The 22,788-nt window shown below is 35.4% G+C and overlaps 1 protein-coding gene across 2 annotated transcripts in view; it reads left to right on the top strand.

Annotated features, from left to right (window-relative positions):
• LOC126968059 (serine/threonine-protein kinase SIK2) overlaps nt 1–22,788 on the top strand; it is a 93,426-nt gene that overhangs the window by 50,103 nt on the left and 20,535 nt on the right. For both annotated transcript variants that reach the window (XM_050812862.1, XM_050812861.1), the window contains 3 exons: nt 12,188–12,303; nt 14,769–14,939; nt 17,399–17,522. In XM_050812862.1, the coding sequence (XP_050668819.1) occupies nt 12,188–12,303; nt 14,769–14,939; nt 17,399–17,522 (411 nt within the window). The remainder of the gene's footprint in view (nt 1–12,187; nt 12,304–14,768; nt 14,940–17,398; nt 17,523–22,788) is intronic.

Raw genomic sequence — 22,788 nt, 5'->3', positions numbered from 1 at the left:
ATTTTCTACCATTTGCAACTTGTCGACTAGACTAAAATGATTTGGGATGGCGCGTCCCAAAATTGTGTATAATTTTTCATCGAAATTCAATCATTTTAAAAGTATTTTTCTACTTTTAGTCAATACAGCAAATATAAGTTTTAAAATGATATTTGAATCATTAACTTTGGTTACAAATTATATAAAACCTATTTGCGAGATTACAATATATGAACGAAGGCTAGCGAAGTCGGGCTCTTCTACCCTACTTCTTCTCTCTCAGAGTACTATCAACCACATAATAAATGTTTTACAACAATACTATCGACATTTGCAAAACATAACATACTTACTTATACATAATAATTTTGTAATTTTGCGCTAGCACTCCTTTAAATAAAATTTGCATAAAGTATATGTATATAGCTAAGCATAAACTAAGATTATGTTAAATGTTTACAAATAGATATTTTGCGTACGAATGGTTTGTTCGGACGTATAACGTTTCCCGCGTTTATTTGCAAGGCAGCTTGTCATTCGGAAACCTTCAGAATTATCATTGGATTGACAGTGTTGTCAACGATATTGTTAATATTTTGCATTTTCTTTGTTTAACATCAGATATAAGTTTATACCTTGACTTAAAGGTCTTAGTTACCAGTTCATAAAATCCAAAAAAAAAAAAAAAAGGCCGAGTGACAATAACTTGGATAAATAATCAGTATTTCTATAGCTATATTCAAACTGTTAATTAAGGTGTGAATATTAATTGTTCATATTTGTATACATATAATATGTATATTTTTTTGTATTCATTTACGTAACGAAGAGTACGATCTCAATGAGACCTGATAAAGATAACAATTTTAATTTGCAGTAATATATATTTAAATAATAACTCGCTGACCCGAATGATGTAGTACTGTCAATAAAAAAAGATTTATGTATTAGAAAATAATGTAGCCTAAAGCCACCGGAAATACGTACGTAATCAAAGTCAATGAGTTAAAAATGAAAAAAAAAACGTATTTCTGAATGAAATTGTATTATTATGTGGTAATAATGTGATAAGGATTACTATCGTATTTGTGTAAACAGCTTTTTATATTACCGCTTTATGATTGCAAATTTTGTAAAATAATAATATGTATCCATACATACTTTGTGATAATATGTTATCTGTAAGATGTAGACATATGCCATCACAGACTTTTGTGTAGATCTATATATGATACACAATTCCACCACATTATTTTATTACAACTTTAAAGGGCTTAGACAGCCCGCAGTTTTCCTTAGCTCCCAGACGGTGTATTTTTTGTGATACGTCTAATAAATATCTATTTTCTATACGAAAAATTTAACAAATTAAATACTTGAAACATTCTCGAAAACCACGCTATACATTGCTGAAATCAGCAAGAAAATCGTTGCAACAGACAGACAGACAGACGCGGCGGAGTCTGTTTTATAATTTGTACTGATTATAACTACATATTTATATTATTAGATTTTACACCAGTTTTAAATAAACTTTTGTATGGGATTGTGTTGGATGTATGTATCTATGTCGACTTCAGTACTCATTAATGACGCAACAAAGCCCATCGTAAATGGAGTTTATTGCATTTTCATTAAAACACAGCGTGATGGCTGCAAACGATTCACAACTTCCTATTTCGTTAATGCAGACACAAACATTAACATGTTTTATTGGCGGCATCTGTGATGTTCTAGGAAAGGAGATATCTCCTTATAGACAAAACATTAAAAGGACATTGTGTACAAATACGATGCATAACATATACGTGCGGTTCATATTGTTCGATGTCACAAATGTGTCGGTAATCCAAAGGTTCAATAATAGTGACGTTTCGTTTCGTTTTTCCTTCGGAATTCCCCGAGCATCGTTTGGGCATGAAACAAAAACTGCTACGTCAATACTAACAACACGCCTCTACATTATCAATATGCCTTTGATTGTGATTGATGGCTTTCGTGATACTTGAGTTTTTTTTTTAATGAAAATAGGGGACGAGACGAGCGGGGCGTTCAGCTGATGGTTATTGATACGCCCTGCCCATTACAATGCAGTGCTGCTCGGGATTCTTGAAAATACCCAAAAATTCTGAGCGGCACTACAACTGCGCTCGTCACTTTGAGACATAAGTATATCTTTTTAGTAATTTCGCTAGCTACGGCGCTCTTCAGACCGAAACACAGTAATGCTTACACATTACTGCTTCACGGCAGAAATAGGCGCCGTTGTGGTACCCATAATCTAGCCGGCTATAAGTGTTATCGGAAAAAAATTCTTTTAGCTAGTATTTAAGCGCTTGTTACACTTGACTGAATTTAGTCTTCTTAATTCAGTAGCAACTTTAGAAATTATAGGCTTGATCATGCTGTTCTAAATTTATAGTTACTGAATCAGTTACCACTTAAAGCACGACGAAATCAGACGTGTCGTATACGAGGATGACTCCAGACAACAAAAAGTTGACCTTTTGCCTAACCCTGGCCATTGGCTCAATTAAAATCGATAAAAAAAAAAGAAGAACATAGATGAAGGAATATTTATTACTGCGCGGAAAGTTAGCAAACATGGACATTACTGGTGTTTTAGATCCAGTGCGATGGATTCGAAATCTTTTCCAATATTATTCAATCTTCTGACACCTTTTATTCAAAAGCTCTTGCTAGTGCAAAAGAAAGATTGGTCGTAACACTAAGATTTATTGCAACAGGAAATTCATATCCTGATTTAAAATTCAGTTCTTTAACCCCAACCCCTGTTGACAAAAATTACCCCTGAAAAATATTGGGCTATATATCTAAAACTTAGATACATTGTCCACGCACGAAGAGGTATGAGAGCGATTACACTTCCTTAATGCGTTTCTAATTAGGCTTCTAAATGATAGTCAGTCAGAAAGAATTCTTATTTCTGAACTAGCTGACCCGGCAAACGTTGTTTTGCCATATAAAGTATAATTCACGCGATAGTTTTATAAGTAATAAAATATTGCCTATATTATAGCCTGTACATCATTTTGTTCTATTGTCAATAGTTTTTGCAGCGCACGCAAAAATAGGTTTTCGATTTTACACCTTGTGTTACAAAATAGCAATTTTATTACGGATCCCTAATTTTGAAAAAAAAAAACATAGCCTATAGCCTTCCTCGATAAATGGACTACCCAACACTGAAAGAATCATTCAAATCGGACCAGTAGTACCAGAGATTAGCGCGTTCAAACAAACAAACAAACACTGCAGCTTTATATATTAGTATAGATTTAGGATGCTAGCTTGCTGAATGCGATTTTTACTTGTCTAAATTGAATAAAGACTGAATTCAGACGACTAAATTCAGTGTAATAAGTGCTTAAGTGTAAAATTATTGGGTTTGCTCCATTTAAGTACCTATCTGGGTGTGCGCATACGTACACAAATAAAATTTTAAAACAAAATTTTATAAACATTGCGGGGCTCGAACCCGCGACCTCTCGCGTTCCATGCGAGCGCTCTTCCAACTAACCCAACCGTTCGAGTGACGTATCGTTGATAAAATCTTGTATGCTTTGTTCAACTCTCAGGTTGTGGCTTCATCTACAGGATCTACTTTACAATTGATAACCTAAACAATTTATGTTTTTAAAGTGATAACTCTCACTTCTGGGATCAATACACAAATAAAATTTGAAAACAAAATTTTGTTCGAGTCCCGCATCGTTCATAATATTTTGTTTTAAAATTTTATTTGTGTAGTTGATAACCTGCTCAACCCCAATATTTGCATATTAGGATATTGACTTGAGATGTCGCTCTTGCAAATCGAAACAATTTGTTATTGATTTCTCGCAACGTGAGAGGTCGTGGGTTCGAGTCCCGCATCGTTCATATATTTTTTTAAGGAATAGGAGGATAAACGAGCGTACGGGTCACCTGGTGTTAAGTGATCACCGCCGCCCACATTCTCTTGCAACACCAGAGGAATCACAAGAGCGTTGCCGGAATGGCCTCCGGTCCTCGACACTAACCTACGCGAAACATAGCGGCACTAGGCCGCTACTTCACGCCGGTATTATGGGATTATGACTTTAAAAACGTAACAGTATCCGTAATTACGTGTTATTATTAATTTTGCGTGCAAGCTTAGTGTGAACTGTAACAAGGAAGTACTTGGCTAACTTATACACGCAGGGATCTTAGATATTTCATCATCCACGTATATAGTCACTCATTACGATATCTCTGGAACCATAAGGCGTAGAGACTTGAAATTTGGTAGAATTATTCCTTTCGCCGAGTAGAGATCAGATTTCGGATTTAAAGAAATTCCACCCGCAAGAGTTTTTTTTTATAATAGTACAACGTCTGTCGGGTATGCTAGTCATTTATATACAGTAAGTTCATTGTTAGGCGGAAGCCGGCCGCATTTCTCTTATTGTATTCATAATCTTTAACCCATTTTTCTCATTGCGACCGACAGATTTCTTATTTGCATAAAATTCCTTTTTAGCTTTACAGCCAACAACATAACAATGGGGTCTTATAAGATCTTCTTCGAATACGATCTCCATGCTAAAGGTAACTTTAAAATATCTTTGAAAATACTACAGTTTCCCAATAAATGCACTGTTACGATGAATTAAGTAACTCTGTTACTGTATCATGGCTTAACTAAAAATAAAGTTATTGGCGGAAATTTGGAACATAATCTTAGATAAGGGGATGACCATATGCTAAGGTTTTTTCTGGAAATTTTGTAGAGCTCGTGATATAACCTCGTTTTTGGCTTCCGCAGCCAAATGGCAAAACACGGAGCCCTTATAGATTCGTCATGTCTGTCTAGCCGTCCGTTTATGTCACAGCCACTTTTTTCCTTAACTATCAGAACAATTCTGTTGAATCTTTGGTAAGTAGATGTATTCTGTGAACCGCATTAACATTTTAATACAAAAATAGAAAAAAAAAACAATAAATTTCAGGGGTTCCTGAAATGGAAAAAAATATTATAATTTAATCGGCAGTCTAATAAATCATCTAGTATTTATAAATTCAATAGGTGAAGAGAGATATTCGAAAAATTAAGTGTAAGCATTATTGTAGATATCTGACGCCTTCTGATGCGGAAACTGCACGATCACGACTCTACGACTGCATTTAATTAATCAGATTCACTACATTGGAAAGATAATAAATGAATAACGAGTTAAACGATAGCATTCCATAGCCACTGCTGTGACCATTCAAGGGAAAATTAATGAGGCCTACAAAACATGTCTATTTCATCATTTTAACAATCTTTTAAAAACGTAAAAGTCTATTTAAAAATTTAATGGAATAGAATAATTTTACAATAATCAGTCTCTTCCCCAAGGGATATTTTTAGCTTCATAGAATCAGTTGATCTTACGGCAATGCTCGTGCATGGATAAAGGATAAATATGCACCGCATAATGGATTAAAATAAATATACCGATCCGAGTGACAGGAATAAAATACCTGAGTTAATATATAAATTCCGACGTGGCAACGAATCACCATTCACATAATGATATTAGCAATAGACCTAATGACACAGTAGACTCTTAATATCTATAGTACCTGGACGACCGAGCCTTGCTCAGATTTTTAAGAAGGTACAAAACATTAACAAAAAAAAACTAATAGGACATCTGGATTCGAACCGGGGTCTTCTGCTTTCCAGATCATCTAATATCCCATCTGAGCTATTATATTCTTGTATATAGTGGCGAAATTTACCTCTATATTGTAATTGTAATTAAAATCGTTGGAGCCGTTTCCGAGATTCAGAATATATATTTATATACAAGAATTGGTCGTTTAAAGATATTAGATATTCGTAATGCAAACAATTCATTCAACCAACCGGGGCGAGCGAGCGCGGGTTTATAAATGTTCATTGGTCAGGAACCGATCACATCATATCGTAAACAATCGTTACTGGCTACTGCAGATTTATATAAGAGTTGTTTCTAATCAATCTATCTATATATATAATATATTTAGGTCTTGAATTATTTGTGGAAGTCCAGAGAAGGTTTAAAAGGTGAATAAATAGGAAAATGCTGCAAAATTAAATAAAAACAACAAATTTGTTTTTCCTTTGATGTGTCCATACATAATTTCTATGAGAGATTTTATTGACGCACGGTTTGACAGTTCTGCTGTGAAACAATTTCATTACGACAGCAGGGTGCACATTTTACGAAGTAATTTTTGATGTTATGATATATTATTGACAAATTCATATAAAAACATTATTTTATTTATTATATACAGAACAACGTCTGTCGGGTCAGCTAGTATGATATAAAATATGGAATACACCAAGAATATATCTATCATTTTACAACTTATAAGAATAATGAGTTTCTGGATTTAATACCATAATCTACTTTTCGCAAAGTTTGCACCTACCGAGTTTTGAAACCCGATCACGAGTCACTACGAACTCATAGCCCAATAGGTTGTCAAGAACAGCTATTATTGGACGAGCACGGGTCTCACTAGTGGTATTAAGCCCGCCCTCACATCATCAATGCTGTGAATATATTTGAAATTTTAAGGCGCGGTCATACCTCAATATCCACAAAAATTAGTTTCTTACGGAGTCGATTACAACATAACGCAATGAAAATATTCCGACGCAAAAAATACAGTGCACAAAGAAGGATCTAAAGAAAATTTTTAAACGAATAGAATCTTCTTATATATAAAATTCTCGTGTCACAATGTTCGTTCCCGTACTCCTCCGAAACGGCTTGACCGATTCTCATGATATTTTGTGAGCATATTGAATAGGTCTGAGAATCGGCCAACATCTATTTTTCATACCCCTAAATGTTAAGGGTGTTACACACGATTTTTTTTTCAATTGTTTTTAACATTTTTTTTTAATTTGTTTGATTATGAGTCAGCATTAAAAAATACATACAACTTCAAATTTTCACCCATCTATGATCAACAGTTACTTTTGTATCGCGATTTTAATATCGGCAATACAACGTTTGCTGGGTTAGCTAGTATTTATATATAATTTGAAATATCCATTAAAAAATTTGGAAGTTGCTTCCCAAAAATAAACTTTGGAATCAAAAATGTCCGTATTTTCAGCTATAACAACATTATTTCTTTAAAGAATTGAATAGAATTAGTACTTTTCTAAAACTTAAACCGATCAATTTTATATTTTAATAAATAAAAGAAAATCATTAAAATAAATGCCCATTTGCAGCTTAGCCACATAATCAACACAAATATTGTAGGGTTTGTTGTAGCATGTACAATCCTAGTCAGTCCGCGCCTTAAGCAGTCGAGGCTAGTGGAATAGGATCTTACTATCCGCACTTCACTAAGTCTACTATTGCGTCGCTACCGCCCATTTGGCCTCTTCCTACACGAGTAGTAACCCTGTCAGTCCTATATACTGTGCTAGTTGGTTCCATCCGGTGGTTGCTGAGGTACGGAAGACTTATTGAGCGCTGTCCTACCACGCATCTGATGACCACCAAGATTGCTTTCTAAGAGTAGGTAATTTATGCTTAGGTATTAATTGGAGCATCATAACGTCTCTGGTTCACTATATAATTGGTATAATTCCTGCTTGTGTCATTTACCCCCCTATCCACTTTTAAATGCTGTCAAAAAAGTTCTACCAGCACTCTATGTCAATATTATAATACTGAAAGAAAAACAGATGTTTCTTGTAATTAAAATATAAGTAACTTATAAGTTATTACTTTTGTGTTTGGATATTCCGAGCACTTATCCGGCTGACTAGTAATTACAGGTTGTATTCAACAACAACAGACGCAATAGAATCGTTTCTTCTATGTTATACCATACGGGATTATTGGAAAATACCTCAAGTGTTTTCCAATACGCTTATGACAAATCGGACGTTATTAATACGTTTCAAATATATATCTTAATATATATAAATTACGTGACACGTTGTTTTTTCGCGATAGACTCCTAAACTAATGAACGGATTTTAATGGGGATTACTTCATGGAGTGCAGTTTAGTCCAACTTGAGAGATAGGATAGTTTTTATTTCTATTTAAGACCCATAATTATTTTTATTTTCAATATTTGTTTTGTATGGACACATTTTCTATGAGAGAATTTAGTGACGCACGGTTTGACAGTTCTGCTGTGAAACAATTTCATTAAACAACAGGGAGCATTTTTTACGAAATAATTCATGATGTTTTGAAATATTATTGGCATATTCTTATAAAACAGTTGTTTTTTTATTATTTACGGAACAACGTCTGTCGGGTCAGCTAGTTTAATATAAGTATTAATAATCATACTTTACTCAGACTATTTACAGCAATAAAATAATTTTCCCATGTTAGACATATTCCTACCATATAGTTATATTCGTAGCCACTAAATAGAAAACTTTTAAATTTACCAGGCTACTTATGCACAAGATGCCGGCTAGATAATGGATACCACAACGGCGCCTATTTCTTCCGTGAAGCAGTAATGTGTAAGCATGATTGTGTTTCGGTCTTAAGGGGGCCGTAGCTAGTGAAGTTACTGGGCAAATGGGACTAAACATCTTATGTATCAAGATGACGAGCGCAATTGTAGTTTCGCTCAGAATTATTGGATTCTCAAGAATCCTGAGCGGCACTGCATTGTAATAGACAGGGCGTATAAATTAACATCAGCTGAACGTCCAACTCGTCTCGTTCCTTACAGTCATAAAAAAACGTGGCGATGACTTATAACTTGGTTTGACAGTTCTGCTGTAAAACAACTTCATTATAACAACAGGGAGCATATTTTACGAAATAATTCTTATGTGATAAAATTTTATAGACAAATTCATAAAAAAACAGTATTTTATTTATTATGTACAGAACAACGTCTGTCGGGTCAGCTAGTTTGTAAAATAAACCCATCTGCATAAAATCGGGCACCCGAACTTTTCCTTACAACAATGGAAATCTTAAACAAAAGACGTTTTGTGCATTCACTTATTTAGAAACAATTGTCTACGTATTAAAAAGTACTGGCAATTAAAATAAAATGTTCCAAATATCAAAATTTCAAAGGTTTTCTAAAAATATTTTATTCGATTCGAGCTCTCAGTTCGTGCTATAAATAAATGAGTCTTTTTTGTAATTTTAATGAATTGGTGTAAAATTGTTGAAATTGGTTCTTCGTGACAAGTTTTATACATTATTATGGGAGATAAGACACTTATATTTTGAAGAAATTACGCCGTAAGGTTATGTTACTCTGTTGTGTTTTTGGATGGCATAATTTTTTATTTTATTGTTTTTTGCTTTTGTTAAATAAGAAATAAGCGCGTACACCTTCCTTAAAGGCCGGCAACGCTCCTGTGATTCCTCTGGTGTTGCAAGAGAATGTGAGCGGAGGTGATCACATAATATTTTTATGTAGCATCAGATCCCTTTTACAATTGTTATTACTTAAAAGTTAAAACACTCGAATAAATCAGAAGTGCCCGTTTTTCTGCAAAGGAGCTTGCATAAAAAAATACCTATTTAATAATTATTTCTACTACTATTTATTTTTTAATATAAAACAGTGGAATAAATTATACTAAACAGAACAGGAGAAACTTATATCACATGTATGTAGTTCTTGTAAATATCCTTGTGATCCTGGTAACGGTAAGGTGAAAGTTCTGGAAATATATTATTATTGCTATCAGTCCTGGTACATGTGCAAATATTCAAGTAAATTGGATGCCTTTAAGTTGGTGAAACATGCATACGATTATATACAAGCGAAGGTAACATAACGCGAACTAGAAACTATTTCAGAAGCTTGTTGGAGTCGCTTGAAGAATAGAAAATTCACCCATAATATGACAATATTATTAAAAATGAATATTCAATCCTTGAGCTGATGATATCTTTAAAATTTTCCCTTATTATTGTTTAATTTATATCGTCATTAAAGTCATTTGCCAGTGCATAAAAATAATACAAAGACTCTATTAGTGTCAGCTTTGTTTCCGCTGATAACAACCTCGACCACGAGCAGTTGACGATCGCAATGTCATTTATAATCTCGATAGGCTAGAATCTAGATTTATGGTAATACGATTATATCGCTACATACTAGTAGTTTCCCGTTGCAATCGCAAATAAAGGTTTTCTCTCAATTAAATGTTTGAGTAGGATTGCCGCCAAATTTCACCTTCGCACGACACGCCACAAGTTAGGATATCATCCCCACCATCTGGATGTGTGGCGGTCCTCCACAGTGCGGTTTTCAATGAGCTTTCTTCCTCGTGCTACAACGCTGTGGAATGAGCTTCCTTGTGCGGTGTTTCCGGGACGATACGACATTCAAAAAAAGCGCGTACACCTTCCTTAAAGGCCGGCAACGCTCTTGTGATTCCTCTGGTATTGCAAGAGAATGTGGGCGGCGGTGATCACTTAACACCAGGTGACCTGTACGCTCGTTTGTCCTCCTATTCCATAAAAAAAAGGGATAACAGAGAGGGTTGTCATACTGAAACATACAGGGCAAGCCTGTCAGCCATTGTTGGCATACCGATATCCCATTCTGCACGGACGCACGCGAAAAATGGGAAGATATTAGTAGGATTATAAAACAAAGTCCTCCGCTGCGTCTGTCTGTCTGTTCGCGATAAACTCAAAAACTACTACACCAATATTCATGCTATTTGCACCAGTGGATAGCATGGTTCTTGTGGAAGGTTTAAGTATATAATTTGTTTTGTAAAAATTTAATAATAATTTTTGTATACATTAACGATATTTGTTGGAGGTGTCGGAACAAAATAAGCCGTCTGGGAGCTTTCAACGAAAACGCTGTCTAAGCCCTTTGAGATATAACAAAATAATTTATGGTGGAATGGTGTATTTTATATGGGTCTACGGAAAAGTCCGCGATGGCTAATGTCTATCTCTTAAGGATAACATACTATATCCAATTTAATACTTTAATAAATTGGCAATAATAATTTTGTTTTAATACCTAATTATCAACAGTTGCATACAAGACTTTATCTACACCCATAATATGAATCCTCTCTAAAAGATTCTGAAACAGTTAGCTTACTGCTAACATTAAAAAAGCCAGTCCTTCTAACCATTATATCATCCAAAGGAATGTTATTATTATAAAAACGGATGATATAATGTTGTACTGAATTTCATTACAACACTCCTTTGGATTATGTAATGGTTATTAGGACATTGGGTGTTTTAATGTTGGCAATAAGCTAACTGTTTTAGAATCTTTAATAGAGGATTTAAAGCATGGGTGTAGATAAAAGCTGTTTACACAAATACGATATTAATCGTAATCATTTTCTTTTACTACTTACTTAATAGTAAATTACTTTTTACTTAGGTAATAGTAAATCAAATACCAGTTAGATCTTTTATCTACACCCATGCTTTAAATCCTCTATTAAAGATTCTGAAACAGTTAGCTTATTGCAAACATTAAAACACCCAATGTTCTAATAACCATTACATCATCCAAAAGAGTGTTGTAATGTTGTACTGAATTTCATAACAACACTCCTATGTTTTTTTTTACCCCTTCATGCGCAATGAGTTTCAACATACAGCCACATTCTTATTGCTCGATGCGTGGTATCTGTATGAATTTCAAAAAAAGAACATTTTCGTTTACGCGCTCTCCACACTCCCAGAACGTCGCACCCCGTAAAAAAAAGTAGGTTATTCGAATCCCGGCCATTTTTCTTCTATATTTTTATTGTTTTGTTTACAAAAAGTGAGCGATTCATTTTAAACGCTGCAAAAGAACATTATATTCGAGTGAATTTTAATTATTGCACTATACAAAATGTAAATTACTACTAAAATAAATAATTGTTTCATTAATACTTAGTTTATTTGTTTATAATCAGTAATGAATGATATTAGGTAAGTAAGCTTACTGTTCCAGAATCTTTTAGAGGATTCATATTCTGTGTAGATAAAGTCTTGTATGCAACTGTTGATAATTAGGTATTAAAACACTCATGTGATACTATTATCACTAAATATCAATCTTCGAAGTTTATTAGCACTAAACAGATATATAAAGTATGACAGAAATGCACAAAAAAGCAAAGAAAATACTGTTATTTCTTTTGGATGTAATGCTCATAAGAATTTAAATTAAATTAATTTTATTTCATACAGATTATATCGCAAGGTACGGCCGGATGGCAGAGCAAGCAGCTAGAAGAAAGTTCTGGCAGATTCTGTCGGCTGTCGAATACTGTCATGAGAGGCGAATAGTTCACAGAGATCTCAAGGTATATAGATTTTTTTTAATTCACTGGTTGAAAGTAGTTAGTTAGTGGTTGAGTTGACAAAGACGGCCTGGAACGACAAAAATATGAATGTGCTTTGAATTATATTGATCCAGACATTATGATCTTATGCGGTGAGCGAAACTAATGATTATTTACATAGCCTCCTAATTTGAGAATTGCGCGGTGATCCTGATAATTTTAGACCCCACTCTGGGTGCTTTCTGATGTCTGAATATTGTCTTCAAATCTGCGCCAGTAAGACGCGATATATTTTATATTTCTTGCTGTTAGACAACCGATAAAAACAGGCCAGGAATATTAGTTTAGTGTGCGTGAGAAGCTACGTCTTACACTCGCGATTTGTATTACACTTTGTGTTAGTTTGCGTGAATTGCTCAACATAGTTAGTACTGAACTCAATTTTTTTCAACATTTTCACAGCCGTCATAGTCTTATCTAGACGTATAAATGATCTAAGATTTTCTATGAGCATCTTTATATTTATTGACAGCGCTGAAGATATTCAGCCGGGACTTATAATAATAAATTGAATTCTCGGTCGCTACTCTCTCAAAAGTGCTGCAGATGTAATGCGTCTCACGTTTGTCGCCATTCCTCTTGCGTTAGAGGTCATTCGGCAGTAGGTACTCATGCACGGAGCGCCCATGGCAGATTCGATTAGGTAGTTGATGGCATGCATGATACCTCGTCGTAGCTGGAGTGTCGAGACGTTTTTCAAGCTTAGTCCACGAACCTCCAAGCATCATTCTCCAGCACATCTCCAGAACGTCAATCTTTATCTTCTCAATCTCTCACAATATCCATTTTTCGGCAGCATATAGAAATATGGGTTAGATAATCATTCGCGATTGGTCTTTAGTGTAAGGAATAAATTGAATAAGCAATGCATTGTTTGCGACGGGACAGAGCACGTACAAAATATTCATATTGCGTCAGTCTATGTAGGTAACCTATGTTCCGTATGGATACTATTTTAATACTATTTTTGGACTTTCGAATGACGAATAAGCTAGAATAGGAAACAATATTATTACGTTTGAATGTTATATTATAAAAAAGGCCAGGTCAAGAGTACCCTAAACCGGAGAGCATATATGAAAGGAATAATGAAAGTGGACGAAGCGAAACAAGTATGTAAGGATCGTAGTAAGTGGAAAGAAGTGGTCTCTGCCTACCTCTACGGGAAAGAGGCGTGATATTATGCATGTATGTATGTTATATACATATATCTTTATTTGAATTTAGTACCTAATCATTTTTTCGTGTGGCAGAATAAATTTGAATAGGTTTAAACATTTAAATTAAGTTTAGACATCTGTTATTACTCGTAGTGTTGCGAGGAGGTTAGATAACACCAGCTGATTCCTGCAGCCAAATTCTAGTACAGCTACCACACGCGCCACAGTCTTTAATAACACCCTCATCTATACTGAGATCATCTACTGTCTCAAGGTACTTTTCTCGTATCTAAATATGTACAACCATACTGTGAAATGAACTACCTTTGGTTGTGTTTGCAAGTCGATATTGTGTTGTATACCCTCAAACAAAACTATCGCCGCTGCCATGTACAGCTGTGTTTTTGACTTTCGTACTCATATTATGCAAATTTATTAGCCGAAATTACTTTGACCGAAACCTACAGAGACTTGCGAAAATATTCAAAGTTTATGTTTGCACTGGACCAATTCTCATTGGGTCAGCGTGGTCGACTGAAATAAGAACAGGATCAAAAGTGCTTGTTGACCCAGGGTCGTGTAACAGCTCAACCTGATTCCTGCCGCCGGATTCCACCTTCGCACGACACGCCACAAGTTAGGATATCATCCCCACCATATGCATGTGTGGCGGTCCTCCACAGTGCGGTTTTCAAGGAGCTTTCTTCCACGTTCTACTAAGCTGTGGAATGAACTTCCTTGTGCGGTGTTTCCGGGACGACACGACATGGGTACCTTCAAAAAAAGCGCGTACACCTTCCTTAAAAGCCGGCAACGCTCCTGTGATTCCTCTGGTATTGCAAGAGATTGTGGGCGGCGGTGATCACTTAACAACAGGTGGCCCGTACGCTCGTTTGTCCTTCTATTCCATAAAATAAAAATCCGACAGAAGTCAACACTTCAAGGAGAGGTCAATAAAACGCAATTATATTTTTGTTCTTTAATCAAGAAGTCATAACATTTATAATGATATGTATACTTATATGTAATTTCGTATCAATTATTCTGCTAATTTTGCACTGGTTGATAGCGCTAATTTAATATCCTTACGAGGCATATATTAGAGTGTTCAATACGTCGTAACTAGTTTTCACTTCGAGCCATTCCTATGGTGTTCAGCATGAGGGCGGTTATTAGGTATCATACCCGCACAAATTGCCTTGAGATGATTCCTCTTACGCAAAGATGTATCTAAAGTTGGTGGAAATAATAAAGTTTTCCATTCAGGCGGAGAACTTGCTCTTGGACGGGAACATGAATATAAAGATTGCGGATTTCGGGTTCAGTAACTACTACGCGGTCGGAGAGCTCCTCGCCACGTGGTGCGGTTCTCCTCCGTACGCCGCGCCCGAAGTGTTCGAGGGAAAGCGGTACACGGGACCTGAAATAGATATATGGGTGAGTCACGTACCATTATTGGTATCATTATTTTTTAATGAAATTACGGGACTTGACGAGTAGGACATTCAGCTAATGGTAATTGATACGCCCTGCCCATAACAATGTACTGCTGCTCAGGATTCTTGAAAAACCCCAAAAATTCTGAGCGGCACTACAATAATTGCGCTCGTCACCTTGAGACATAAGAAGTTAAGTCTTATTTGCCCAGTAATTTCACTAGCTACGGCGCCCTTCAGACCGAAACACAGCAATGCTTACACATAACTGTTTCACGGCAGAAATAGGCACCATTGTGGTACCCATCTAGCCGGCATGCTGTGCAAAGGAGCCTCCTACTGGTAGCAGAAACAGGCGCCGTTGTGGTTCCCATAATCTAGCCGGCATCCTGTGCAAAGGAGCCTCCTACTGGTAGCAGAAACAGGCGCCGTTGTGGTTCCCATAATCTAGCCGGCATCCTGTGCAAAGGAGCCTCCTACTGGTAGCAGAAACAGGCGCCGTTGTGGTTCCCATAATCTAGCCGGCATCCTGTGCAAAGGAGCCTCCTACTGGTAGCAGAAACAGGCGCCGTTGTGGTTCCCATAATCTAGCCGGCATCCTGTGCAAAGGAGCCTCCTACTGGTAGCAGAAACAGGCGCCGTTGTGGTTCCCATAATCTAGCCGGCATCCTGTGCAAAGGAGCTTCCCATTGGTAAACATAATTGTAGAAGCCTGTCAAGAACAACATTTACATATTTTGTAATCTGTCCAAAAACCTTCAATGAGCTCTGTGTTCCCTTATTTTGTAAAATAGATATATAAGCAATTATTTTGCTAAAAAAGGAATCCTAAACACCGTGCCCTCGACAAAAACAATGTATTATTATAAACTAACATGATAGCAAGTATATCTGACCATCTCATCTGACGGGTTGTTTTCCAACACATTTCGAGGAAATTTTGAGTTTCACAATATTTCAGCGTTATTTCAACTGTCTACACGGGCGCCTTAAATAATAATATCCGGATGACCAAGCCTTGCTCGGATTTTTAAGTATCTAAAAACTTAAACAAAAAAAACTAATAGGACATCTGGATTCGATCGTCTTCTGCTTTCCGAATTACCCAGTCTCCCGTCTGAGCTATTACAGTCTTGTATATAGTTGTGAAATTTACCTTTGTATTCTAATGTTATTGTAGCTGTTTCTCACTAAAACTAAATTTTTTTAAATTTCATTAAAATCGTTGGAGCTGTTTCCGAGATTCAGATTATATATTGACAAGAATTGCTCATTTAAAGATATAGGATATTTCTGAGATTCTCCAATGTTAATTACCACTCGACAATGCCGGCGCGCTCTAGACCAAACATGATAACATATAACTGTTAAAGAATTAAGTAAATCGATTCTATCTACTATTTATTATTTAATGACGCGAATGATTATAAATTTGGAAATCTATGACGTCTTGCTTACGTCGGTTGGCGCATTTTCGCGTGCGCTATATTGGCTCAAGGACTGATCAGTGGTATGCTTGCGTTGTTTTCTTTTTGATACGTACTAAAACAGATAATTTTCGATCGTATCATTTTAATATAGCTCAACGAGTTTAAGAGGCCCAAAATAAACTATATTATGCTTTAAGTAGACTGTCAGGCCGTCAGATCTATAACAAACCCAGTGTAGTATTTTCTTTGATTAACGCGAGTGTTACACATTTAAATAAAACACTTTTAAAGACCTTTCCAGATCCAGGTCTTGAAACGTCGGGTTAACTAAAATAAAAATGTAACTTTAACGCAAAAATCTAATGTAAACACAGTTACAATTACACGCGTTTTAATCTTTTAAAAGTGTTTTATTTAAACCCATTGTAGTCTGACGACTGATTGCACAAAAATGAACAGAATAATATATTTCGGTAGAAGGTTGGTTCACGTCTTAAAATTTTCAATTGTATGTAACTTTGCGCTATTTATAACCTAGGTCCTAAAGAATCATTGAGAGCAAAATTTAAAGAAGTTAACATCTTGAATGTTGCTTCTCAATATTATATTCTTGATAATTTAAAGTATGTACGTAGGCACATGAGTCAATTTGCTAGAAACTGTCATAACTATAATGTTAACACCAGGAATAGACATAAACTTGTTATGCTTACTACTCGGCTAAGTAAAGTTAGTAAGTCTTTTGTGGGGCGATGGAAGCATATGCATTTACAGTTGTGAGAGTATTACGATATTCAAAAGAATTATTAAAAAACGTTTGTGTGGTTACTTTCAAATAGTTAGTTTTATTGTACGATATTACTTTGTAACCATATTTTTTTTATTAAAAAAATAGCGCGCTGAGTTTGTTGTTCTTCTCAGGTCTGAGGCATTCTTTTTGGAATGGGTGGTAGTTTTTGACTTTCAATAGGTGATATCACATCCTGTTTTGATTTAAAATATATGAATTTATGAATTGTTATTATTCCAGAGTCTCGGGGTGGTGCTTTATGTCTTAGTTTGCGGTGCACTGCCGTTTGACGGCTCTACTCTACAGTCTCTACGGGATAGAGTGCTCTCAGGAAGGTTCAGAATACCCTACTTTATGAGTGAAGGTAAGTCAAAAATATTAACTATCCATGCATCCTCGACAAGGCCCGGCATTATCTTGAGCGAATTGTGTACAGGACATTATGGACATTGTGCCCTTCGCTATTAAAAAAAATAACGGGTTTCCCTTTGGAAGTGCCGGCAGAAGTGAAAACTTGAACATCTAGAACGACACGAATAGCTTTATTTATCAGTATAAAAGTATCTACTAGCATTTATGTGGTTACGAGTAAATATAATATTCATTTATTGGGCAAGCTATCGTACACAAAAATGACAATTTATAATACATAAAAAAATTAACATTTCAGAACTATTACAATTATTTTATATTAAAAAGTTTATCTCTCACAAAAATCCATTTTCATCAATAATTTCACTGACTGTCTTACGAATTTTCGATCAGGTCACGTGTCCTGACGCGAGTTTAACATTTTATACCCATCCCAAGAAAAGTACTCAACGCCTCTAAACAATTTTTCACTTCAATTATCTTCTAGGGATAATTGACGCCGCTTTAGATCCTTGCTGGAGTCTTTAGGATATACATATTTTTATTCATACATATTGTAATACGTTTGGTCACGAGTGAAACAACTAATCTTTACTATGTAGCACTACACACGGGGACGTCCGCTCGCGACCGATAGCCGATTGGAACTCCTTCCGCTGTACTGAGCATTCCTTATATAGCACTACGTCACACGGTTAATATTATCACTGTCATGACATCGACAGTGACAATGATTATTTACACATACTCAGTTCAAACTAGATGTCAATACACTACACGTATGTTACGCTGTTTGATAAAAATATTGACGAGACCACGAATGAAATACGGTGATGTGCATTGTGAAAGTCGGAGGCTCTAGTTTCTGAATCTTTTCACTGGTTGTAGGTAAAATATATTCGATCTGCGTCGACGGCGTGCTTGAACACCTACCAGGTGCGCCCCTAATTCTTCAGCTAATGTAATTTGGCAACAGACTTACTATTAATTCGGATTGTTAAGTGGACGTAGTTCCTGAAAAAAATTCCAAGCCACAAACATCACGTTTTAAGGAATTCGTGTTAAAATGCTAATAAATATTAGTGTATTCCATACACGTGGGTTGGCCTACTAAGTCATGATGTCATTTAAAGAGTGCCAGTAGGGCTGCCATTTTTTGTCAGTCCGTTAATATGAGTCACGTGACCAGTTTTGTGTTCTTAACTCAATTTCGACATTATTGTGGCTTGGAATGTTTTTCTGGAATTACGTGCAAGTATCTGTTAGATTAAGCAGCTCTTACAGTATCTTAGATATAAACCCCCTTATTCATAATAATCTGCTAACTTAAAGCATTGCTAATTCTCACTCTGTCTTCTTCTATTGACCTAAGCCAGAATGAGAAAAAACTCTCCTAAGCGGCTGTTTAAAGTTAGCGGACCATTATGAATAAGGGGGTTTATATGCCGTGAAATGCATGCATTCGAATTGTTGGCGGCTATTAATGACTCAATAACGTTTCATATCATACATAATGTACACGTCACAGACTATTTACTTACGTGGCATATGACTTTTCACGTATGCAAACACGACAAGATTACATCTAGAAGTTTCAGTCAGAGGCTTAGTGCGATTGATTCAAATACACATCACCAGATATGGCGGCATTTGAAAACAAGAGCCTTGTCAGTGTCACCGATACGCAGGCAGGTTGTCACTTTATCATCTCATTTGTAAAAATGTTATGATAAAAGACTTAAAATACACAATCTTAATATTAATAGACAAGGCTGAAACACTTCAGCACTTTTTAAGGATTTATAGTATGCAGAGACGAAGAATTTTAAAATAACGTACCTATGCACAAATAAAATTTGATAAACAAAATTTTATGAACGATGCGGGACTCGAACCCACGACCTCGTGCCACACACCGTGCCGGTGATCTAACCATCTGAGCTAACCGTTCGAGTAACGCCTCGTTATAAAATCTTGTTTGCTTTGTTCAAGTCAATTTCCTAATATGCAAATATTGGGGTTGAGCAGGTTATCAACTGTAAAGTAGATCCTGTAGGTGAAGCCACAACCTGAGAGTTGAACAAAGCAAACAAGATTTTATAACGAGGCGTTATTAGAACGGTTAGCTCAGTTGGTTAGATCACCGGTTTGTTTAAACGTACCTATGTATCTATCATAATTGCATTGAATTAAATATTTAAGTTTATACTCTTGAAATTTGCCAAAGAACGCTAACTTCCATTCTTGTACAATTTAGTTTGCATCATTGTTGCATCTGCTACTTCTTCTGTACTTTGTGCATTAAAATTGCTACAGAATAGTAGATGTTCTTCTGTTTATCTTTCACCACATTCACAAACCTCTTTTTCAGTTGAATTTGCTCTTGTAATTTGAGATCCCAGTCTTCAGCCCTCCCACCCATTCCTAGTTCTTCTCTTTGGTCAAGAATGGGTTGGGAATTTTCATTTTATAGTTTCTCTTTCTTTTGTAAGTTGTTGGCTGTTCGGTTGTGTGGATGAAACTATTTATGGATTTCAAACGGGTTTAGTCAAAAAACGGATGACGGTTTTCTGTGATTTGTTTCTACTGCGCTGGCAATTATTTTTATATAAAAAATTTATTGGCAATAAATTAATTATGTCAGATAAGATAATTCCTTTCTTGTATACAACTGCTAGGTATAATTATAGTTTTTGGTCAAATTCCGGAAGGTTTAATGTAAAAATAATAAATAATAATAGTCGAATAATAACAAGTAACCGCCCTCTTTAACTATTCTCGTATGCTATAAAAGAATTAGAAGTAAATTTATTGATGTAGGCGTTACTTTGCGGAAATCCATAATTATACAAATGATTTGAGTTTTCTTATTATCTCTATCTTATTACAAACTAACTATTCTATCTATCTTCATTACAAACTAATATTCAATTCTTTCACTTCTAATTCTACAAATGATTTGAGTTTTCTTTAGTGTTAATTCCGTCAATATTTGTCTTTAAACAATTCGACAGATGTTTCGCCTCTACACGAGGCATCCTCAGGACGTGTTGTCTCGCCAAAATCTGGCACGAGAAATTTTTTTCTTCTTGTACTAGTCAATTGGCTAATTCCCGCGCTTTATTATTAAATTAGTCTCGTGCCAGACAACACGATCTGAGGATGCCTCGTGTAGAGGCGAAACACGTGTCGAATTGTTTAAAGACAAATATTGGCGGAATTAACACTAAAGAAAACTCAAATCATTTGTAGAATTAGAAGTGAAAGAATTGAATATTAGTTTGTAATGAATAAACTCTACTAATAATTATCGAGGTCTACAAAGAAACCCATAAATACTAAATAATTTCATCAATCCTGAATGCCGTTCAGGAGAAATATTTACGATATCTTACGGCCGTTCCCAATATACAATCTACAGATAGAGATAAATTACTACCTTCTTCTGTCAATAATCTGAAGCTGTCCCAACATACCCGATAAGTCATTCTTATCGCCTTATATTGGGACGCGTGAATTGTAATTTCCATACAAACTTCTATCGCTTTTAAGCTATACGTCGACCCATTGACAGACAGCGTGTACGGATAAAGTGAGTTACCGTCGATAAGTTTATTGGGACAGAAAAGTCAACGATAGTTACGATTTTTATCTCAAGTAAGAGGTACCTTCAAGAAAAGCGCGTACACCTTCCTTAAAGGCCGGCAACGCTCCTGTGATTCCTCTGGTGTTGCAGGAGAGTGTGGGCGGCGGTGATCACTTAACACTAGGTGACCCGTACGCTCGTTTGTCCTCCTATTCCATAAAAAAAAGATAGACTGTATATTGGGAACCGCCGTTACTCAGTAGTAAACCTAAGGCCAGGTATATTATTTATAATAAATATATTTAATAACTTGACAATTAAATTAAACGTACTATTGACGTCTTTGTTTTGATATTTGCGCATGTTTATAAATTCTCTTAACAATTATAGTTAATTATCTAACTGAGTTTAATTTAAATATATTGTCCACGTTAAAAAAATTCTCATTCAATTTAAATTATATAAAAGTGCATATTATAATGAATATTATTATTCATTATTTTGCTTCCTGCAAATTCATAATTAACAAATACACGCTTCGCTTCAAAATATGCTAAATTCTTATTACAAAGACTTAAAACATTTCCCAGTCAATTATAATTAAAATCTCAGTGATTCAAAATGAACCACTAACTGCTGTTAAACACCAATTTCAATCAATTCGATTTACAAGTGTTGCAAATATAAAAATTTTTGTTAGTTTAGGTAAATAAATAAGACATCTATCTAAAACGAAAAAAACATGTTTGAAATCATAACATGAGCTATATAAATATTGGCTAAGATTGAACAACTTTGTGACGTCATTTATCAGCGTTTTCTTATCAATCTCATTGTGTTCTTATCACAGAGTTTACGAGGCACTTCAGAAGTGTAAAATAACCTTAACTTAATAAGTTTTAGCTGTAATACACGATGTCGGTTACGTGATTTCATTGTTCATTTCCGATGAGGTTCAATGCGCTAACATAACAGTTATTAGGTGTACTTCCCTTCTAAGGCTTGATAATTCTTTACTACGAGGGTGGCACTGAAAATTTCGGGAATCAAGGAAGTGACACAACATTACTATTTGAAATTGTATTTATTGCTTTTCGAAGTATTCTGCGCGAAATTTGACACATTTTTCCATACGATGGAACCAATCATTGAAGCAACCATTCCATTCGGAAGTTGGGGTCTCCAAAATGGCCGTTTTATAGGCGTCCACAGCGTCTTCAGGTGATGAAAATCTCTGACCACGCAATTTATTCTTTATTTTGGGGAAAGTATAGAAATCATTAGGGCTTAGGTCGGGGCTGTACGGCGGATGGTCTAATAATTCTATGTTTTCTTGCTCTAAACACTCTTTTGTTCTGTGCGCGGTGTGAGAACTCGCATTGTCGTGATGGAGGATGATGCGGCGGTTGTAGTTTAGTGCAGCCTATGTATCACCGATCAGTAAATCTATTCTCGCAACCAAACGAGTATAGGATCGCAGCGACCTTATGTCAAAAAGTAAAATTACATATTATTCTCCTAATGCAAATTGACGGTTTTGTGACGAAGTTACGTTTCGATTTAGAGAAATCGTGTGATGTGTATTCTCATAACAAGACAACGCGAATTGTTGGGAATGCATATCTACTTAATTAAATAACTGTTATTTTTTTTCAATTAAACAACTTAAAAC

The sequence above is a fragment of the Leptidea sinapis genome, chromosome 14 (genome assembly GCF_905404315.1).
Source record: "Leptidea sinapis chromosome 14, ilLepSina1.1, whole genome shotgun sequence".
In the NCBI taxonomy this organism is placed as follows: Eukaryota; Metazoa; Arthropoda; class Insecta; order Lepidoptera; family Pieridae; genus Leptidea; species Leptidea sinapis.
This window is presented reverse-complemented; position numbering and strand designations above follow the sequence as displayed.